Here is a 22,435-nt window from a genome sequence, read left to right on the forward strand (position 1 = left end):
CACTTCTCCCTGTTCCTTCCAGTAGTCCTTGCTTGGCTGGCAGGCCTCCAGTGGTTCCCAGCACCATCAGCTGTGTCACCACGATCTCCAGTTCTTAATCCAAAACCACGTGGCACCTGCTCATGGCCGGCAAGAGTCCTTTCACCTCCTATTGACCCTCATGGTCCAGCAAGGTCCCACACTGTCCCCTCTGCACATTTTGGCCTGCCTTTTTGTTTAAATCCCAGCCTGACACCTCTGTAACCCCATTTCCGACTCCTCCCATACTCAGCTACACGTGGTAACACTCACATATTTTCTGCCTTTCTTGGCTGCCACAGTTAGTCTGGGCAGGCGTGGTCCTGTGCTGTGGACAGAACCATCTCCAAGCTCTCGCTCCTGTAACAGTAGGAGCTGCCTCTCAGCTACATTTCAGCTCCCAGGCAGACTGTTCAGTGTTTCCATGAGGCCAGCCTGCAGTTACTGATACGTAAAACTCCCAATCCCTGGGCTGCTGCTTTTTCCCAGCCCCCAAACTAGGCTTTGGGGCTTTTCAGCCTATACCCCATTCTGAACCTCATTACACACCCATACAAAGCAACATACTAGAAGGCTAGTCTTTCTGTGAAAGAGGCCTGTTAGCTCATGTTCATAGCTGTGGCCGGAAGAGCAGACCTCCAATTAAACGCACCGCTAAGGGAGAGCGATAATCCTTTCCAGGGACCTCAGAGGGCAGGGTTGTCTCCGTGCTCCCCCTCTGCCAGGAAGCTTTCACATGTGTCTAGTGACGCATTTTCATGTCTGGTGCCCGGTTGTTGTGGGTTCCACCCAGTGGTATTTGATCACCTGGCTCTGGAAGCCAGAGGGTCTTGCATTTCTGGGTCCCACAGGACTGCAACAAAGAGACAGCTCTTGGCCGGCTATCAGTTTGCAATTCCAGTTATGGGTATTAATCCAAAGAAAGTGAAAACACTAACTCAAAACCATTATTCCTGCCTGAAGTCAGCTGCTATTCTTCCCCCACCCCCCTCATATAATAGTCTTATTTCCTTTCCACCTTTATAACGTTTGGCTAGTTGGGTGAGGATGTCATGGTTATTGCTGTTCTTCTCCAGCGGTGTTCCTACTTTCTCACTATTTGTGCTTTAAATCCCATAGGATATCCTCCTCCTGTCTTAATCCATTTTGCCTTCTCCTGCCCTTGATCAACTGAGTTAAGAATTTCATTTTAATTTTTTTTCTTTTTTTCCATTTCTTAGCCTGGATTCTATTCCTTACTCATAATAGTTATCCTCCCCTACCCTCTCAAAATTATTTTCCTCTATTGCAGACAGACATCTCATATTCTCTTTTCTCTTGTGTATAATGTTCTTATTCCCTTCCACCTTTATTAATCTTTGCTCAGCTATTGTTGCTATTGACCCTGCTGTGGATTTTCTGCAATTTTGTCCCTGTTGGTTCAATACTGTTTTAATTTTTATTTCAAACCTCAAAGTGTACTCTTCCCTTTTCTTACTCCATTTTTGCCAATACCCTTCCCTGTTTCACTTACATTAAAAATTTTATTCTCTTCCTTTCTTCACTTGGTTTCTATTCACTACTCTCATTATTTATCCTTCTTCTTCCCACTCAAAACAATTTTTCCCTTTTTTAGCCATCTCATATCCCTTATTCCTATCTTATAATATTCTTAATTTCACTCCAGTTTGTTAATCTCTGTTCAATTGCTATTGATATTGCTGGTATGGTGCAGGGGTTTCACTGGCAGGGGGTTGATATTCTGGTAATATTGCCTTCTTAACCAACACCTGTACAACAGCATACAAGATGTGGCAGGAGTTGTGACCACCAGTCAGCCAGCTGGACGGGGGAACCCACCAACTAAAGAGCCACCAGCAAGCAAAGTCCAAGTACAACAGGAGAGCCCACGAATGCTGGATAAAGCACAAGTCTAGAGCATCCAGATCAGATCAAAGAGACCGCACCACTGAGCCCCACAGAACTCATACCACAGAAATCCACCCTCTGAAGACAGCTGGCAAAGCAGAGCATCCTGAGATGCAGAAACAAACAAACAAAAAAGTCACCTAAAATGGGGAAACAAACAACCAACCTCCAATCGAAAGGAATGAAGGAATCCCCCAAAAAAGAGATAAATGAAATTGAGGTAAGCAATCTATCAGACATAGAATTTAAAGTAATGTTTATAAGGATGCTCCCTGAACTCAGTAACAACAGAAACTTAGTGTGAACTACAGTGGCATGAAAAAGGAAATGAAAACTATGAACAAAAATCAGTAAGAAATGGAGAATACAATATCTGAAATGAAAAATACACTAGAAAGAATGAAAAGCAAGCTGGATGAAGCAGAGGCCTGAATCAGTGAGCTGGAAAACAAGCTAGAAAGAAATACCCAAGCAGAGCAAAAGAAAACAAAACAAAACAAAAGACTCAAAAGAGAATGAGGATAGTTTAAGGGACCTTCAGGGCAACATGAAATGTAACAACAGTCACATCACAGACCTATCAGAAGGTGAAGAAAAGTAGGAAGGAATAGAAAACCTGTTTGGAAAAAATAATGACAGGAAACTTCCATAACTTGGTGAGAGGAAAAGTCACACCAGTTCAGGAAGCACAGAGGGTCCCAGTCAAGATGAACCCAAAGAGGCCCACTCCAAGACTCATCAGAATGAAATGCTAAATGTTGAAGACAAAGAGAGAATCTTAAGTCCACGAGGGAAACATAGCAAGTAATGTACAAGGGAGCTCCAATGAAGCTATCGGAAGATTTCTCAACAGAAACACTAAAAGCCAGAAGGGATTGGAGTGAAATATTCCAGATAATGAAAAACAAGGACCTACAATGAAGACTATCCAATCCAACAAGGCTCTCATTGAATAAGTACCTATCAGTAATAGCCTTAAACGTAAATGGATTAAACGCTCCAATCAAAAGACTTAGGGTAGCTGAATGGATAAGATAACATGACCCACACAAGTGCTGTCTACGAGAGACCCACATCAAAACGAAAGATCTACACAGACTGATAAGTGAAGGGATGGGGAAAAAAATACTCCAAGCAAACAGACATGAAAAAGAAAAAGCTGGGGTATAACACTTATATCAGACAAAATAGATTTCAACAAAAATCATAAAAAGAGACAGAGAAGGACACTTCCTAATAATTAAGGGAAGCATCCATCAAGAGAATATAACCATTGTAAATATATATGCACCCAACATAGGAGCACCCTCATATATAAGGAAAATCTTGGAGGACTTCAAGAAAAATATAGACAGCAACACACTTAAACTAGAGGATTTTACCACCCACTGTCAACAAGGGATAGATCTTCCAAAGACTCCACAAGGATATGGTGGCACTGAGCGGCACTCTAGATCAAATGTGCTTAAAGGATATATACAGAACCTTTCACCCCACAGAAGCAAAATGTACGTTCTTTTCAAATGCACATGGGGCATTTTCAAAGAGAGAAGTCATGGTAGGACACAAAAGAAGCCTCAACGGATAAAAGAAAATAGAAATCACATGAAGCATTTTCTCAGATGGAAATACCTGAAACTTGAAACCAACCTCAAGGAAAAAACTCAGAAACATTCAAAATCATTGAGACTGAATACCATGCTATTAAACAGTGAATGGGTTACTAATGAGCTCAAAGGAGAGATCAAAAACTCTCTGGAAACAAGTGCAAATGAATGCACAACAGCTCAAAACCTACCGCACACAACAAAGGCAGTCCTGAGAGGGAAGTTCATAGTGGTACCGGCCTACTTATAAAGGTAGAACCATTTCATATAAACAACCTAACTCTACAAGTATGAGAACTACGGGAACAAGAACAAACAAAGCCCAGAGCAAGTAGATGGAAGGAAATAATCAAGACCAGAGCAGAATTAAATGACGTAGAGAATAAAGTAACAATTCAAAGGATCAACAAATCCAGGAGCTGGTTATTCAAAAAGATAAACAAAATCAACAAGCCTTTAATGAGACTCATCAAGAAAAAAAGAGAGAGGACCCAAATAAATAAAATCGGAATTGAAACTATGAACAACTATACAGCAAGAAGAGTGACAACCTGGGTGAAATATCTAGAAACATAAAATCTTCCAAAATTAAATCAAGAAGAACCAGAAAGCCTGAGTAGACCAATAACAGCTAATAAAATTGAAGCAGTAATCAAAAACTCCAGGCACACAAAAGCCCCGGACTGGATGGCTGGTGAATTTAACCAAATATTTAGGGAAGACCTAACTCCTATCCTGTAAGGCCAGTAATATTCTCATTTTAAAACCAGGTAAACACACAGTAAAGAAAGAAAACTACAGTCCTATGTTCTGAGGAACATAAATGTTAAAATTCTCCACAAAGTACTGGCAAACGGCATCCAGCAATACATTAAAAAGATCATACACCATGATCAAGTGGGATTCATCCCAGCAATGCAAGGATGATGCCATAGTCACAAATCACTAAATGCAATACATCACATAAACAAAATGAAAGACAAAAATCACATGATCATATCAATAGATGCTGGAAAAGCATTTGATAAGGTACAGCACCTGTTTATGATAGAAACACTCAGCAAAGTGGGAGTAGAGGGAGCATTCCTCAACATAATGAAGGCCATATATGAGAGAGACCTACAGCCAGCATCATACTCAATGGGCAAAAACTAAAAGCTTTCCCTCTAGATCACGAACAAGACAAGGGTGTCTACTTTCACTACGTCTATTCAACATAGTATTGGGAGTCCTAGCCACAGCGATCGGACCAGAAGAAGAAATAAAAGGCATCCAAATCAGAAAGGAGGAAGTAAAACTGTCATTGTACGCAGATGACATGATAGTGTACATAGAAAACCCCATAGGCTCCACCAAAAAACTGCTTGACCAAATAAGTGAATCTGGTAAAATAGCAGGATACAAAGTCGATATTCAGAAATCAAAGACATTTTTATACACCAAAAACGAAATGTCAAAAACAGAAATCAGGAAAAAAAATCCCATTTGCTATAGCAACAAGAAAAATAAAGTACCTAGGAATAAACTTAACCAAGTAGGTAATAGACCTGTGCATGGAAAACTACAGAACACTAGAGAAATTAAGGAAGACACAAACAAATGGAAGCATGTACCATGCTCATGGATCGGAAGAATTAACATCATCAACATGGCCATACTACCCAAAGCAACCTATAGATTCAATGCAATCCCTATCAAAATAGTATGACATATTTCACAGGTACAGAACAAATATTTCAAAAATGTATATGGAACCATAAATGACCCTGAGTAGCCTCAGCAATTTTGAGAAAGAAGAACAAAGTAAGAGGGATCACAATACCTAATATCAAACTATACTGTAAGGCCACTGTAATCAAAACAGTCTGGTACTGGCATAAGAACAGACACATAAATCAATGGAGTAGAATAGAGAGGCCAGAAATAAATTCATGTCTCTATGCTCAATTAATAATTGACAAAGGGGACAGGAGCATAAAGTGGAGTAAAAATAGCCTCTTCAACAAATGGTGTTGGGAGATCTGGACAGCTATATATGCAAAAAAATGAAAGTTGACCACCAACTTACACCATACACTAAAATAAACTCAAGATGGACAAAAGACTTAAATATAAGTCCTGACACCATAAAAGACCTAGAGGAGAACATAGGCAGGAAAACATCAGATATCCCCTGCAGCAATATCTTCACAGATACATCCCCCGGGGCAAGGGATATAAAAGAAAGAATAAACAAATGGGACTTCATCAAACTAAAAAGCTTCTTCACGGCAAAAGAAAACATCAGCAAAATGAAAAGGAAACCAACTGTGTGGGAAAACATATTTGCCTATGATACCTCCACAGTCAAGGGTTTGAGCTCCAAAATATATAAAGAACTCATATGACTCAACACCAGGAAGACAAACAATCCAATTTAAAAATGGAAAAGTTAGTTTTTTGTTAAAACGATATACCATTCCTCCACCTGAATATAATCCACTAACAATTTCACTCTATGTGAAAATTATGAGCTGAAGACAGAAGCCACTGGGACAAAGGTTACTGTGTGATACGGGGATGAAGTGGGGAGAGGACACGCAGAATCAGGCCAGGCACCGAGAGCTCCTCCAATCTCTTAGCTGGTGACAGTGATTTACTTGGGCTTTCATTCTCCCCACAGGATGTGAGATCTGACACTGGACCTTCAACTTCCCGTTCAACGTACAATTCTGACCCCGCATGTTTAACACCCTAACTTCCTAATTTAAGTTTATTTTTTTTAAACTATTATATTCGTAGGTGAAATTTTTGAGTACCATCAAGAGAGGTTTCATTCATTTGCCAAGATCTTGAGTAGTTTCTGCAAGATACAAGGCAGTGAAGGCTGAGTCCAGGAAAAAGCACCAGAACGTGTTACTTACTGCAGTAAAGAAGGGCACCACATGGTAAACGGAGCACATTTCCAGTGCGACCTCTGGATTCACAACGGCAGAGGCTAAAGAGCAACAAGGCCACTGTGACACAGTGTCGAATATGCATCCTAATTGCTGCAGGGCACTGCATTCTGCATCCACACAGGAGACCTCCCTCCCCCAACAAGGACTCATGGCTTGTCCTTGTCACATTTCATCTCTGCCACTTACCGGCTAGGTGAACCTGGGCAAAATCCTTCACTTCTCTGAGCTTCAAGGGCCTCCTTATAAAATAGGGCTGATATTAAAATATGACAAGTATATTTAAAAAGTCCTAAGAATTCATTCCAAGTGCAGTTTATGGTTACTCCTCCCAACAACCTAATGAGGTGTTCGCCGTCAACGTCCCCAGCCAAAGCCCACCAGCGTCACACCTGTGGATGAACTAGCTCATGGTATTATCATTCATTGCGTGAGGGAGAAAACTTACTTTGGGGGATTGTGAGGCATCTTAGTAAGAGGGTGTTGGAACCAAAGAAGCAAAATCAGTAGAGGTCTATTAAAGGTAATTTTTGCAAGGAATTAGTTTACACGATTACGGGGACCTAGGCGAGCCCAGGATCCACTGGGCAGACACTGTTAGGAGAGGCAGGCTGGAACTCAGCGCAGACTGAAGCTGCAGCCCAAGGTGGAATCTTATTTCCTCAGGGAAGCCTCAGCTCTGCCCTTGAGACTTCTTAACTCATTGGATCTGGCTCTCCAGTTATCCAGGAAACAATCTCTATCACTTAAAGTTAGTAGATTATGAACTTTAATTGTATCTACAAAATATTAATGTTTAACATTGGTGGTATAGTGGTGAGCATAGCTGCCTTCCAAAATACTAATGTTTGATTGAATAACTAGGGACTATAACCTCCCTGACCCATAACACTGATCATGAAACTCATAAGGTGTGAGCTTGTGTTGGGTGATCTTGGGAAGGACTTAAGGAGCAGAGACTTTATTCTTAATTGGATTCTGTTAGGAAATGGGTGGTGGGGCAGGGTAGTTCTATAATTGAGTGTCTTAGTGAGTCTTATCTGAGAGGAAGGAAGACAATACTGGAGCTAAAGATTTAATTGGTTAAAAAAAAAAAAAGGCAACAGCAGTCACCCCAGGCTGGGTATCTCGGTTGGTTGGAGCATCGTCCCGATACACCAACGTGGCAGGTTCAGTCTCTGGTCAGGACACGTACAAGCAACCAATGAACGTATAAGTAAGTGGAACAACAAATCTCTCTTCCTTTCAAATCAATCAATAAAAATAGGTTTAAAGAAAAGAAGCGGCCGTCATTCATGTTATCTGGGAGAGTGGTGAGCTTGGTCACTTTTGTGGTTCAGAAATGTTCATGTTTTGTTTGTATTCAGACGGTTACCGAGTGACCTCATTTTCTGGGTTGACCCACCATGGCCGCAGAGTATGTGTCCAATACTGATATGCTATTGAATTGCTTATGCTCAGCAAGAAAACACCAGAAGCTGGCTGTGAGCACCAGGCAGCTCCTGGTAACACCAGGCCTGGTCACCAGCACCAGGAAGCTCCCAGACACAGGGCTTTTCTGTCTCCCCTTCTTCATGTCGTGTCACCATGAGGTAAGACAGACGGCTGAGAAACGGGGGGTCATCTGACAGCGACAGGGTAGCTGACTCCAAATGGAACCCCTAAGACCTTGTGGCTTCCAAAACACACAGAAAATGAATTCTTCTGAAACAGAATGTCTCCCTCCTGTGGCTTTAGCTCATTCCCTAGTCCCTCACAAATATATGGAAATTTCACGTGGCTGGATAAAGGCTATGAAAAGATCCAGCAAGTTGAAGGGAAGAATCAATGTTCTAAGTCACAGCAATCCCCCTCGTTCTCCCTTAGCATTTTATTTGACGTTCTTAAATTAAAAAAAAAAAATCTTGGAGTGAGCCAGCAGAGCTTTCTTTACTATAATCAATGCCCTCAAATTTCCTTTAAATGTACACAGGCAGCAGCAAACCGCAGAGCAGGAAGAGTACGCAAGGCAGGGGACATTCAGGTGCGAGACCATGCAGTTACTGTAGGAAGCGCTACGTTGTAACTCCTTTTATTGCCCCAGGTGCAAATACTGGAGCTTTTGAGGGTATTTTAAAAAATAATAATAACTTACTCAACAGCATTCATACGAGTAGAAAAGGCAAAAGTATTCCTTGGCTGCCACAGGCAGAGATGCCCTTGAGGAGTGAGTGGGTCAGCTCAAAATTTGGAGTCCATATGCACCGTGGATACAAAAAGAAAGACGGCTAAGCCACCCACGGAGACCAGGGACGGGGATTGGGCTGGGCTGTCGGGGAGGGGAATCCACTCTGGGGAATCCTTGAAGGTTGTAACCCCGAAAATCCTGAAAGACACCATGTTAGCAACGACTGCATCTATCCATGCGGCTTCCCAGAAACTCCCACCCCTGTGGCCACCAGCAGGCACACACACGCAGGAGAGAAGATCGTGATTTAATGGTCCCCTCCTTTCACAGGAAACTCCCTCGGGTCCACTCGGAGTGGAGGCTGCATCAGAACCAGGGGACTTCCCAATCCCGGCCAGGCCTCTACTACAAACTTTTCAACTGGCAACTGAGGTGTCATCGTAGGGGATTTTTCTGATTGGCCAGATCCTGATCGACAGGCTTTGGTTTGGGGGTTTTTAGATTTCTTTCTCAGCTCTACAACTCAGAACGGCGACTGCTGAGACCACCTCCAGAAGAGGATGATCCTAAACAGAGCTCTGATTTGGGGGACCCTCGCCCTGATCACCATGATGAGTCTCTGTGGAGGTGAAGACATTGTGGGTGAGTGCCCTGCTAAGTGAGTGGGAACCAGACTTGGGAAAGAGAATTGGTGGGTAAGAGAGGTGGACTTGCACAGAATAGTAGATAGTCCAAAAGCAGATCCAAAAATTATGGTCCTTCCTTGTTTTTAAAACCAGAGCCCCCAACATTATGCTAAGTGAAATAAGCCAGATAGTGAGGGACAAATACCCTATGATCTCACCTTCAACTAGAACATAACCAACAAAAGAAAAAAGCAAGCAAAATATAACCAGAGACATTGAAATTAAGAACAAACAATAACTAGAGGGAGTGGGGAGGGGACAGTGGGGGGAGGGGTTTCCAGCAACTACTGTAAAGGACACATGGACAAAACCAAGGGGGAGGGTGGTTTGACTGGGATGGGGGGAAGTGGGGGAGGGTGGAAAGGCAGACAACTGTAATTGAACAATAAAATAATTTTTTTAATTAAAAAAATAAAACCAGAGCCCCAACCCACTCCCTTTGCTACATGTGCTGTTGCCCACTTCACCAGGGACATCACTGTGCCTCTGATACTGGGTCCGTGGGTATAGTCTGCGGGCTCCGTGCATCCATGCACAATTGCCGCAAAGATTGGGGATGTTTTCACGAGTGGGTGTTTTGTTACTAAAAATTCATGAACTATGGCTCCCAAATTTTGCTGAACAACTTTTTGAGCCTTTTATACATTTCTCCTGTAGTTATCTTGGGGCAAAGAGTTTTGTGAATCATGAATACTATGTAGCTGTAAAGAAGGGTTCTTTGCTTTGTCTCAGATTTACATACATTTCCATGCTGAGAACTGGCACAGGTGGGGAGTGGTCCTCACTTAATCAGTTACTTCTTATGAGTCACCTCACAAATTATCAAGTAAAATAGGTGTGTAGATATACTTCCTAAGTAATGAAGACCTATAAACGTCAATGATATTCTTATTTTTACATTATTCCTATTACAGGTTAGCTTTTTAATTTTTCATTAACAAAGTAGAGAATATCGTTATCTTAAAATTGAGAACTTTATTATGAATAAGACTGCTGTAAGCACCTGTGTACAAGTCTCTGTGTGGGCACATTTTCATCCCTCTGGGGTAGATACCTGGTGGTGGAATTGTTGGGGTTATATGTTAACTCTAATTTTTTGAGGAACTGCCAGACTATTTTCCACAGTGACTGCAATATTTTACACTCCCATAAACAATAAATGAAGGTTTCATTTTCTTTAAAAAAAAAAAAAAAAAAAAAAAAAAAAGCTACATCCTAGTATGTTTGAGATGATTCAGTAAGATAACGTATTTGTATATAACAGCTAGTATGATGCCTAGCACAATGAAGTTACTGCACAAATATAGGCCTCTTTATCTTCTTTATAAATATGTATTTTTTGCTCTCTCACCTTATGCCATGAAGTACCTTGAGAATCTTGGAAGAAAGCCTAGAGTCCTGCCAACAATGACTTTAGCTTATATTGAGTATTGTCGTAAAGTTTCTTTGTTTAATACCTTGGACTACACTTAGAGTCAAGGATACAATTGGATATTTTCCTCAAGTTTCTGGGTGGGCCTCAATTGAAGACAAGTGTAAATGCCCAAATTCTTTAGCCTCCTGTTTCTTTGAATAAGAGTCTTGTTACTATAGGAAGTTTTCTTTACATACAATGCCAAATAATAAATTCTTCTTTCCATAAAAAAAAAAAAAAAAAAAAAAAAAAAAAAAAAAAAAAAAAAAAAAAATTGAGAACTTTATGATGAAAACTTGGTGAATTAAATTATATTAGTCTCAAATTGTCAGCCCAAATGGCCTGTTCTTCACCCCATCAAAGGAAGTGTAGGAGGAAGTGTAGAGTAACTATGGGGTCCCCTGGGCCCCTCCACCTTTGCTGTTTACCTCTTTCTACCCTCTCTCCCTGCTTTCCTTCATCCTCTTTTTTTCCAGGATCCATCTCTGGCTCTTTCCCCTGCTGTTTCATTGGCATGAAGAGAGGGTTGTAAAAACCAAAGCAGAAAAGACAAATCATTCAAAGGGGAAGTGGAACAGAGGTCACTCTAACCTTCGGTGACTTTGTTAGCCACGCTGCTCCCCTTCCTTCTTAGTTTGGTGGTGGAAGTGTAACGTGCTTCTCCAGAGCACGCACAAATTTCCCATTCACCCTTACACCAGGGTGCCCTGGTCAGGCTCGACTTACCCATTAACACAGTGGGCCCCAGGCCAAGGGCTTGAATACCTGTAGGGCCCCATGAAAATACTTTAATTTCTTCAAAAATTAGAAGAAAAATGAACTTTTAGGGTAGAAGAAACTATTTTAATTTACTCTGGATTATCTTTGTCTTTATACCAATATGTATGGTCATAAAATATGACTTTTTAATATTTTTTTTTGGGGGGGAAGGCACTACTTAGCAACAGTGCTTAGGGCTCACACATAATGCAGGCCCTGCTCACTGCTGAGTCTTATTTTCATCGGATTCTGCTACCTTTGTGTCTGCCAGTCTTTCCCCAAATCTCTGTGATCCTTAAGTATAGCAATTGACAATTTAATACACAGTGGGAGCACACAGCAAGCTAAGCATTGGGCTGGCGAAGAGGAGAGATGTGCTGTCTGCTCCCTAGAGGGTGCTCAGTTAGCAGCGAAGACAGTGTGGTGCAGGAGAGCAGGACAGCGGACCGGGAGGCCAAAGCTGGGGAGGTGGGTTAGTCCCAGCTGGCCCAGCAGTGTGCGGTTCTCCCACAACAGCTGGCCGCTGAGGACGCACTCCAGGTGAAAAGAATAATCGCATATATTCATGTTTGAAAAAGGAGTCAGAAGATCCATTATTAGGATGAGGAGGCTTTGTTGGAGGGCCTTTTAAGAGACCAACCAAGGGGGTCCTGCTGGGTGGGCACAAGGAACAGACAAACTTATAAAGAAGGACATTTGGATGGAAGGGTTAGAGACCATAATGTGGTCAAAAGTATGTGTAATGACGGAACCTAGCTAAAAAGTTAGTAGCTAAACAGAAACTTCAACAATGAACTGGATGTATCTAGAAAACCCTAAAAGATAATTTCAGGGGGAAAAACAGACCTTTGTAAAGACCTGGGAACCTGAAAGGATAACGTCATTTGGTTTGATTACAGATGAGGTATCTGTGGAGGACTCAGCCCAGCACCCCGTACTGGCTCCTTCTCTCACCTGAGGCTCCCCCCACTCAATAAGCTCCCTGACAGCAGAGACAGTGCGTGATGCCTGTTTCTCTCCCTGCTCCTCACAATGTCCGAAACCTTGCTGATGCTCAGTAAATGAGGAGGGGTGGGAAGAGGAAATGCTAACAGGCTCAGATGTGTCTGGACAAGGGGTTTAGTCAGGCTCAGCTGGACAGAGTCGGCCTGTGGCTGCCCATCTGCTTTCCATCCTCAGAGAAGTGCAGGGCCAGAATGTACCCCGAATCCTCAACAAATGCAAGTGTTGAGGCAGAGAAAGGAGAGGTTTCATAATGTCCTTCAAGAAAAAAACGGGGTAAGGCACAGCAGAAATCTAAAATCTGATAAAACTTTCATTTTTATTTTAGAGGAACTTGGGTGCTCTCCTCTAAGAATCACTACCGTTACACAGAGAACTTAGAAGTGCTGTTTATGTTTTATGTATTTTGTAATATTGTCACTGCCCTTATTGTACTCTTTCTTATCCCCTAAAGTAAAGAAACTCCTTTAAAATAATAGGATCTTGAGTGCTTTTCCTTGGCTAAAAAGAAGAAAAAGGAGGAAGGAATCTTTGTACAGAAGGACCCTGTTCTGAACCAGCCCTGCAGGGACAGGAACCATAAAGAATGTGCTATTAACTGATGAAGAAATTAAGTGAGAGAAAAACTTATGAAACAGATTCTCTGATAAACTGAATCTCTGGGAAGCAAAGCTAATGCCACGATCACTCATTCATTCTTTGTTTCATCCCATTACAGTATTTATCATAAGCCCATGACATGCCAGGCACTGAGTTAGGCCTGCAGGGAACAGCAGTAAACAAGCCCGTGAGATTCTGTTTCTGCGGAACCTACGTTAGAATGGAAAGGCAGGCTGGGTTCTAATTGGACAACCAAGGGGAGGAAGCGAACATTGGGAATTGTCTAAAAACCCTGCCAAAGGGGGAGCCCACAATGTTTCAAAGTCAGTCACTTTGTTTAATAAGATCCTTTTCTCTCCCTGTTTTCCACCTCCCTGCTCCCCACCCCCAACTCATCAGCTGACCACGTTGCTGCCTATGGCACAAGCGTCTACCAGTCCTACGGCCCCTCTGGCCAGTACACGTTTGAATTTGACGGAGACGAGGAGTTCTACGTGGACCTGCAGAAGAAGGAGACAATCTGGCGGCTGCCTGAGTTCAGCAAATTCGGAGGTTTTGACCCACAGGGTGGACTGAGAGAAGTGGCTACATCAAAACACAATTTGGAAGTCTTAATTAAACGCTCCAACTCTACTGCGGCTGTCAATGGTGCGTGTCCAGCAATCTGGCTCTTTACTGGGTCTACCCCTTCATACCAGGCCTCACTCCCTTCTTGCCTCAGGTAGATACCCTTCACTACTCTGTAAAATTCTCTCCTTTCCAAGGAGTCCCCAGATCTTCTCATGGTAATTGCTGAGCCCCCATCCTCTCCCTCCTTACAAATCGCATATTTCCATGTAATACAAAGATTCTTGCTCCCGTATTGTGATCCTTGAATCCTTCAAGGACAGGCGCTGTAGACCTCCCGCCTTAGCAAGCAGGCCCTCAGAGGATGAAGCCCACGGGGATGAAGCACAGGCAGTGTGTAATGGTACACAAGCAGAATGGAAAATGGTGGGTGGGCTCCTCCAGGATGCAACGGGAACCTCAGGGCAGAGCTATTTGCAACTCTAATTCTAGCACTGTTTCCTCATCACAGAGGTTCCTGAAGTGACTGTGTTTCCTAAGTCTCGAGTGGAGCTGGGTCAGCCTAACACCCTCATCTGTGCCGTGGACAATATCTTCCCTCCTGTGGTCAACATCACGTGGCTAAGCAATGGGCACCCAGTCACACAGGGTGTTTCCGAAACCAGCTTCCTGTCCAAGAATGATCATTCCTTCCTCAAGATCAGCTACCTCACCTTCCTGCCTTCTGCCGACGACATTTACGACTGCAGGGTGGAGCACTGGGGCCTGGACGGGCCACTTCTGAAACACTGGGGTGTGTACGAGTTCCACCTGTGTTGGTGCCTTCTTTTCTCCATCAGGTCAGAACATCCTGCCTTCCAGCTCCTAAATTTATGTCCCAAAGCTTGTTTTCTACACTTCAAGGATTGGTAATGGTAGACTTTATTATTCTTCCTAGACATGGTGCCAAGTCGTTGTATAACCAACACCACCCCTCCCTCCCCATCTTACACACAGGCATGTGAATCAGCCTTCTACCTTCTGACCTCCACAACTTCACTTTTACAGAGCCTGAGATTCCTACTCCCATGTCAGAGCTGACAGAGACTGTGGTCTGCGCCGTGGGGCTGGCCGTGGGCCTCGTGGGCATCGTGGTGGGCACCGTCTTCATTATCCAGGGCCTGCGCCCAGGTGGTGCCTCCAGACACCCAGGGCCCTTGTGAGTCACGCTCCAGGAAGGAAGGTAAGGATTCAGATTTGTTAGAGCTGGGACCTGGAGGAATGAAAGTGGGGAGAGGGTGTGGGCACAATTGTGGTTGGAAAATTGTAGAATCGTGTGTCAGCATGAAGCTCTCACAGGATCCCCTACGACCTATGGATCTCCGGTCTGTCCTATCATTGCAGGCGCATTGAGAGTCTTTGAGAAGAGTGGACGTGCTAGATGACCGAGCACTATTCTCTGGCGAGTTCGTCACAGTCCTTCTCTCTTCCATTACCCTTCCTCTTGTCTCGTCTCTGGGGCTTCAGCTGCTATTCTCTCAGAGCTTGCAAACGGCTGGAGTTTCGCCCCTCATCTCCCGAAATTTTTTTCTTTTCTCAGTCCTTACCTACCATGGGGGGCCCTGTGATATTCCACCCATCTACCTAATTCCTTGCTACCCCGAGCTCCATGGGAGCAATAAATCCCCTTTATGCGGACTTTTGTTGAATTTTTTCCTTTCTTTTAACACAGGGCTGACTAGGACCGTGGCTAAAAATGGCAAACCCTTATGCTTCAGGCCCCTTCGACTTTATCTTCCAGATCGTATTTCATGCTCAGTAACACAACCAACTATAGCTTGATGATATTTTTGGTATTTTAGATGAGGTTGAGATTTCTCTATTACCCTGACAGGTGTGGCTCAGGGGGTTGAGTGACAGCCTATGAACCAAAAGGTCACTGGTCCAATTCCTGGTCGGGGCACATGACTGAGTTGTGGGCCAGATCCCCAGTTGGGGGCCTGCTAGAAGCAACCAATTGATGTTTCTCTCGCACATCAATGTTTCGCTCCCTCTCTCCCTCCCTTCCCCCTCTCTAAAAAATGAAATAAATAAAATATTTTTTTAAAAAATATTTCTCTCTTCATGTGGTTTCCACCCTCGGCCACTGCCACTCACCCCTCATTTCGGGCATCAATAAAGATAATAAATACCCTGTGCCGTTGGTGTGCATTTGTTACAGCAGAAACACAAAAACCAAGAAGGAAGTCCATACTCACTATAATACAGCTTTTAAAAGTTATGACAGAGAAGGGAAAGAAAGTTTGAATTTCAAAAGTACCAAAAGTCAAAAAATTTTCCCAAAACTTTAAATTTATAAAAAATGAATGATATTAGAAGTGTTCCTCTCTTCTCTTTACCCTTGAGGAGATAGGAATTCTCTAGGCGGGAGAATAAGTGGACGTTAATTAGGAAAGCATTGGAATATGACACTAATGTGTGTATCTGAGAAGGACCAAATATTCAGTCTACTTAACATTGGTAACAAATGGAAAGGGGTGGGAGTAAAAACCACAGACATATTTTGGGTCCTTAGAGTAGAGGTGTAGTTTGCCTCCCCTCCCAGAGGGAAGTCCTGCTACATAACCACGTATGTTTTCCTGTGCTACCATCGTATGTCAGGGACAGGAGAGGGAATGTGGCTGCAGTGTGTGTCCCAGCAGATAAGCTGAAGTCAGGCCCACTTAATCCCTGGGTGTCCCTGTGGGCCCCGAGAGCAGCAGATCAGCCCGATATACCGAGTGCCCTGGCCCTCTCTGCTCCTGGCTAAGGAAAGCATGAGCCGCCCTGGCCGGTGTAACTCAGTGGATTGAGTTCTGGCCTGTGAACCAAAAGGAAAGCATGAGCCTGTGAGAGAGAAAGCATGGCGGGATGGCGGGGCAGGGTGGTGTGTGGGGTAAGGGGTGGCAGGGGTGGAGGACAACAGGGGTGGAGGATTCATCATATGTTATAATGATCACAAAACAAGTCTTTAAAAAAGTAAGAAGTTTAAAATAATATCAAGTATCTTCTAACTTTATATAATGGTATAAAACTAGAAATTTAAAAAAAAGAGGAATGTTGGAAAATTCACAAATATGTGAAAATTAACATACTGCTGAACAACCAGTTGGTCAAAGAAATCAAAAGGAAAATCATAAAATATATTGCGACAAATGAAAATTGAAACACAACATACCAACTAATGAAATGAAGCAAAAGCAATTCTAAGAGGAAGTTTATGGTGATAAATGCCTACATTAAGAAGCGGAAAGATCTCCAGAAAAAAAACAACCCCTAAATATACACCTCAAGGAACAAACTAACTCCAGAAAAGAGGAACAAAGCAACTCCAAAGTTAGTACAAGAGATAAGAAATAACAAGTTCAGAGTGGAAACAAATTAAATAGTGGTTTAGAAGACATAGAAAAAGATCAACAAAACTAAGAGTAGGTTTTTGAGAAGATAAACAAAATTGACACACCTTTAACAACATTAAGAGAAAAAGAGAGGAGACTCAAATTAGTAAAATGATACACAGGGGAAACATTACAACTAATAGCACAGAAATACAAACTATCCTAAGGATCTGCTATGAATAATTATGCACCAACTAATTATCACCTTGGAAGAATTGTAAAAATGGCTGGAAACACACAACTACCAAGACTGAATGTGAAGAAATGGAAAATCTGAACAGACTGATAAGAAGTAAAGAAATTAAATCAGTAATCAAAACCTCCTAACAAAGAAAAGCCCGGATGATTTAACTAGTGAATTCTACCAAATCTTTAAAGAACAATTGATGAAAATCCTTCTCAAATTGTTCCAATAATTTGAAGAGGAGGGAGCACTACCAACTCATTTTGTAGGGCCAGCATTACACTCATACCAAAGCCAGATAAGGACACTATGTTCCTTATCGAACTAGATGTAAAATCCTTAAACAAAATATCAGCAAACAATTTAACGGCACATTAAAAAGATCATACAACATGATCAAGCAGGATTTATCCCTGGATGTAAGGATGGTCCAACACACGCAAATAAATAAATGTGATACACATTAGTGGAATGAGAGGTGGAATTAACGTGGCCATCTCAATAGGCACAAAAGAAGAATTTATAAAAATACAGTGTCCTTTCATAATTAAAAAAAAGCCCTCAACAAATTGGGTAAAGAAGGAATGTCCCTCAACACAATAGAGACCCTATATGACAAGCCTACAACTAACATCATACTCAATGGTGAAAGCTTAATAGCTTTTCCTCTAAGATCAGAAACAAAGGTGCCCACTCTAACCACTTCTACTCAAATAGCATTGGAGGTCCTAACCAAGGCAATTAGGCAGGAAACAAAAGGCATCCAAACCAGAAAGAAAAAAAGAAAAAATATATATATATGACATTATTTGTAGAAAATCCTAAAGATTCCAACAAAATAGTGTTAGACCTAATCAAGAAATTCAATAAAGTTGCAGAAATACAAAATAAACATACAGATCAGTTGCATTTCTACATATTCACAATGAGCTGTCTGACAATGAAAACAGTCCCACTCACAATAGCATCTAAAACAATATGATACTTAGAAATAAATTTAACCAAGGAGGTAGAAAGACAGCACTGAAAACTATAAGGCCTTGATGAAAGAAATGGAAGAAGACACAAATAAATGGAAAGATATTTTGTATTCATGGGTCAGAAGAATTAATATTGTTAAAATGTCCATACTATCCCAAAGCCATCCATAGATTCGATGTAATACCTACCGAATTACCATGTCATTTTTCACAGAAATAGAAAAAACAATTCTAAAATTTGTATGGAAGCACAAAAGACTCTAAATAGCTCCCCCAAAATCCTTCTAAAAGAACAAAGCTGAAGTCACTATACTTCCTGATTTCAAGCTATATTACAAAACGACACTAATAAAAACAGAACGGTACTAGTATAGAAACAGGCACACGGACCAAGGGAACACAACTGAGAGCTGAGAAATAAACCCACGTCCATATGGTCAACTAACACTCGACAAGAGAACCAAGAATACTCAGTGTAGAAGAGACAGTCTCTTTAATAAATGTGCTGGGAAAATTAGATATTCACAAGTTAAAAAATGCGGTTTTATTCTTATCTTCAACTAGTCATAAAAATTAACTCAAAAAGAATTAAAGATTTAAATGTAAAACCTGAAAACTTAAAACTCCTAGGAGCAAACATAGGGGAAGCTCCTTGACGTGTTTCTTGGCTCTGACGTTGTGGATCTGATACCCAAAGCAGAAGCAACAAAAGCAAGAATGAACAAGTGGGACGACGTCAGACCAAAATCTCCGCGCAGCAAAGAAAACCGCCATCGAAATGAAAAGACAACCTACAGAATGAGGGGGGGTATTTGCAAACCACACATATTACAAGGGGTTAATATCCAAAATATGTATATAAGGAACTCATACAACTCAATAGCAATAAAACAATGTTCAATTTTGAAATGTGCAAAGGACCTTTCTCAAAGAAGAAATACAAATGGCCAATAGGAACATGAAAAAGTGTTCAATATACTAATTATCAAAGAAATACAAATCAAAACCACAATATGATATCACACTTTATGCCTGTTAGAATGGCTATTATCAAAAAGACAAGAAGTAACAAGTGCTGGTGAGGTCGAAGAGCAAAGGAAACCTTTGTGCGCTGTTACTGGGAATGCAGACCGGTGCAGCCACTGTGGGGGGCAGTATGGAAGTTCTCAACCCCACTTGTGGGGAAATGAAATCAGGATCTTGAAGAGGTACCTGCATTCCTGCAATGAAATAGGTCAGATAGAGAAAGACAGATATGGAATGAAACCATTTACGTGTGGAATCTGAAAAAGGCAAAATCATAGAAACAGTGAGCAGAATGGTGGTCGCCAAAGCCTAGAGAGTGAGGGAAATGGGGAGATGTCAGTTAAAGGTACAAATTTCCACTTTAAAATGAATAAGTTCTTGGGAATCTGATGTACAGCAGAGCAACTATAGTTAACGATGTCTTATACTATAAGTTGCTAAGAAAATAGATCTCAAATGTCCTCATCACAAAAAATGGGTATCACATGAGATAGTAGAGGTGGTAGCCAACCCTACTGTGGTGATCATTTCACAATATATAGTTTATCAAATCATCATGTTGTACTCCTTACACTTATGCAATGTCATATGTCAACTCTATCTAAATAGAACCGAAGAGAAGAAATACCTACAAACTAAAAAAAGATTTTCCTGATACAGTAGTTCCCCCTTATCCACCTGCAATATGTTCCAAGTCGCCCAGTGAATGCCTGAAACCAGGCCCTATATATACTGTGCTTTCTCTATACACACCTCTGCTCAAGTTTAATTCATCAGTTAGGCACAGGGGTTAGTAACAAGTAATAAAATAGAACAATTATAACAACATACTGTGAATACAGTATCTCTACTTCTCTCTCTCTCAAAATATATTTTGGGTTATTTATTTCTGAAATTTTCAATTTAATATTTTCAGACCATAGTTGACCAACGTAACTGAAACTGTGGACAAGAGAGGCTACTGTACCTGTTACATCACACCAGTTCTCTCATTAACTAGTGAATTAAACAAAACCTTTGACATGTTTTTTTTTTTTTAAGGGGAGACTATGAAGACAGCCCAGGGCATCACTGAAAAGAGATTCAGCGTAACTGATATTTAAAAAGTGTTAAACAACTTTTTTCAACGTTTAGAAATCAGCTCTGAGCAACCCCCAAGACAATCATTGTTACGGCAGAAGTTTAATATTTTTGACTTTGACAGTAGGAAACGGTGCAGTTCCACGTGCAGTTTGGCACGAGCAAGTGTGCAGGGGAGGAGAAAGGGAGAGCAGAGAGGCAGATACTGCCATCTTCCAAGAGCGCCACACTGACCGGATGAAGACACAAGAATAAATGCATGGAAATCACAACAGTAACCGAAGGGATGATGTGAGGTGACTTGTGGTTTAAGGCAGGGTTTCAGAAGTTGAACTATCATACAGTCAAATGAGGTCCTCATCAAAATCTGCAGAGTTCGGAAGCTGCCAGAGCTCTTTGGAGTCGGCCCAAATTAGGGGGAGGTTCGGCACCTCTGTCCCCCACACTGAGCAGTCACGGAGGAGAGTGCCCCTGGGAAGGGGTGGGTGAGGCAGCTCTCCTCACCTAAGGCAATTCTGGAGGAGGCCTAAGGGCTGAGGACTGTCAGCTGGCGACCCAGGGAACAAACCCTTCAGTACCAGAGGGCGGAGTCCAGGCGGACCAGGGCAGCATCACTCCAGAAGCATGTTCTGGTCACTGGAAATACATGTGGTTTTTTGCGGGGGAGGGTGCGGGGGGTGAAAACAAACAAAGAAATAAATGCTTTTAGAAATTCATCATCTCTTAATTTCCATTAACTCAACTGGCTCCCCTTATTATGAGCTCTTTCTCTTAAGTGAAACATTCCAAGATAATCAGGAAGGGCAAGGTTATGCTGCACTACAGTATTAACCTGCAGTAAACATTAAATCTCAGGGTTTAACTCAGCAAGTGGGACTCAATTCTACAGACACTCAAGGGATTCAGGTAATGAGTCTCCAGCATCTTGTACGCCTTCACCTCAGCAATGGCCTTCAGACTTGCACTAGTAGGAAAACACAGAGCAGACAGAGCTTACAGCCACTTTTAAGTTCTGTTGGCTGGTACTAGTCACATGACCCCACCCTAACCACCGAGGAATCTGGGAAATGTGCACAAGCTTATGGAATATTGGCGAGCACACTGTCCCTGAAGGTTACGATGCAGGGTGGAGCCAAAGGCTGAATACTAGCAGGCTTTCCTCTACTACACCCATACCCCGTCTCCAAGATGTATGCCTACTAAGACACTGCCTTTTTTATTGGAAAACTTGTTTATAAAGAATGTATTTGTTGTTTGTTTAAATTATCAGTTAAAGATCCTATTACCCAATGAAATCCGAGTACAAAAAAAAATAGTTGTCTCTAAGAAACTGTCACTGGAAGGGAAGAAGACTCTGACCCTCTCGTTAAAAAGACTCTTCCAGCAGGGGGACCCGTGTGACAATGTGGAACTATACGAATGTCCCATAATATAGTCTATTGTTGGGAACCGCCCTGCCTGGTTTCAGAACCTGTAAACCCCCATGGCTAAGGCTGAGTCAGAGACCTTGGGACCATAAGCCACTAAGAAGACAAAGCTTATCTCCCTGGCAGGGGCGCCACCTCTGCCCATTTCATTTCACCCTGCTTGGCCCCCAGTGCATGATCAGTTAGCCAATGACGGGTAAGATTCCTCAAGGGAGGGACGACCTAAGACAGGCATGGTCATGAAGAGGCCCACAGGGAAGGACTTAAGGGGCTATAGAAAAAGGGGGTGATGGACCCTCGCCCCTCAGCTTTGACAGAGCCTGAGTCCTCATTCTGTCTGCAAGAAGTCTCCTAATCTCTTGGCTGCCTTATTCCCCTGCCTGACTTAAGCCTGAAACAATGACAGAGGGCGGTGCAGCCCTGTGCTGGAAAGAGCAGATTCCCCGGGGCTATCAGGTTTAAGAAAGAATGCATAAAATCCTGTGAAATCTGCTTTGCTAAGAATGCCCTCAGTTTTCTGATAAGGGTCCAAGAATGAAATGAGCTTGTTTCCCAAAGTTTTATGGCCCTTTAGCTAACTGACCCTGACTCAGAATAAGCCCTCAGAGTTCTTTGTATGTTATCTATTGTTTGATCCTTACTGCCTGACAATGATTGA

The 22,435-nt window shown here is 42.2% G+C and overlaps 1 protein-coding gene across 1 annotated transcript; it reads left to right on the forward strand.

Moving 5' to 3' along the window:
* The first annotated feature begins 9,118 nt into the window (after positions 1–9,118).
* LOC112302160 (SLA class II histocompatibility antigen, DQ haplotype D alpha chain) lies at positions 9,119–15,754 on the forward strand. Its single transcript, XM_024557754.3, has 5 exons — positions 9,119–9,278; positions 13,497–13,745; positions 14,176–14,457; positions 14,712–14,886; positions 15,048–15,754. The coding sequence occupies exons 1-4, from the start codon at positions 9,197–9,199 to the stop codon at positions 14,864–14,866; spliced, it is 768 nt and encodes a 255-aa protein (XP_024413522.2). The 5' UTR covers positions 9,119–9,196; the 3' UTR covers positions 14,867–14,886; positions 15,048–15,754.
* Positions 15,755–22,435: the final 6,681 nt, after the last annotated feature.

This window comes from Desmodus rotundus, chromosome 11, assembly GCF_022682495.2.
Source record: "Desmodus rotundus isolate HL8 chromosome 11, HLdesRot8A.1, whole genome shotgun sequence".
NCBI classification, from domain to species: domain Eukaryota; kingdom Metazoa; phylum Chordata; class Mammalia; order Chiroptera; family Phyllostomidae; genus Desmodus; species Desmodus rotundus.

Bases quoted from the DNA above. Each gene is read 5' to 3' on its own strand.
- LOC112302160 (XM_024557754.3), top strand. From the start codon at position 9,197: ATGATCCTAAACAGAGCTCTGATTTGGGGGACCCTCGCCCTGATCACC. The intron at 9,279-13,496 runs GTGAGTGCCCTG...CCAACTCATCAG, and splicing joins TGGAGGTGAAGACATTGTGG to CTGACCACGTTGCTGCCTAT. The intron at 14,458-14,711 runs GTGTGTACGAGT...TCACTTTTACAG, and splicing joins GCCACTTCTGAAACACTGGG to AGCCTGAGATTCCTACTCCC.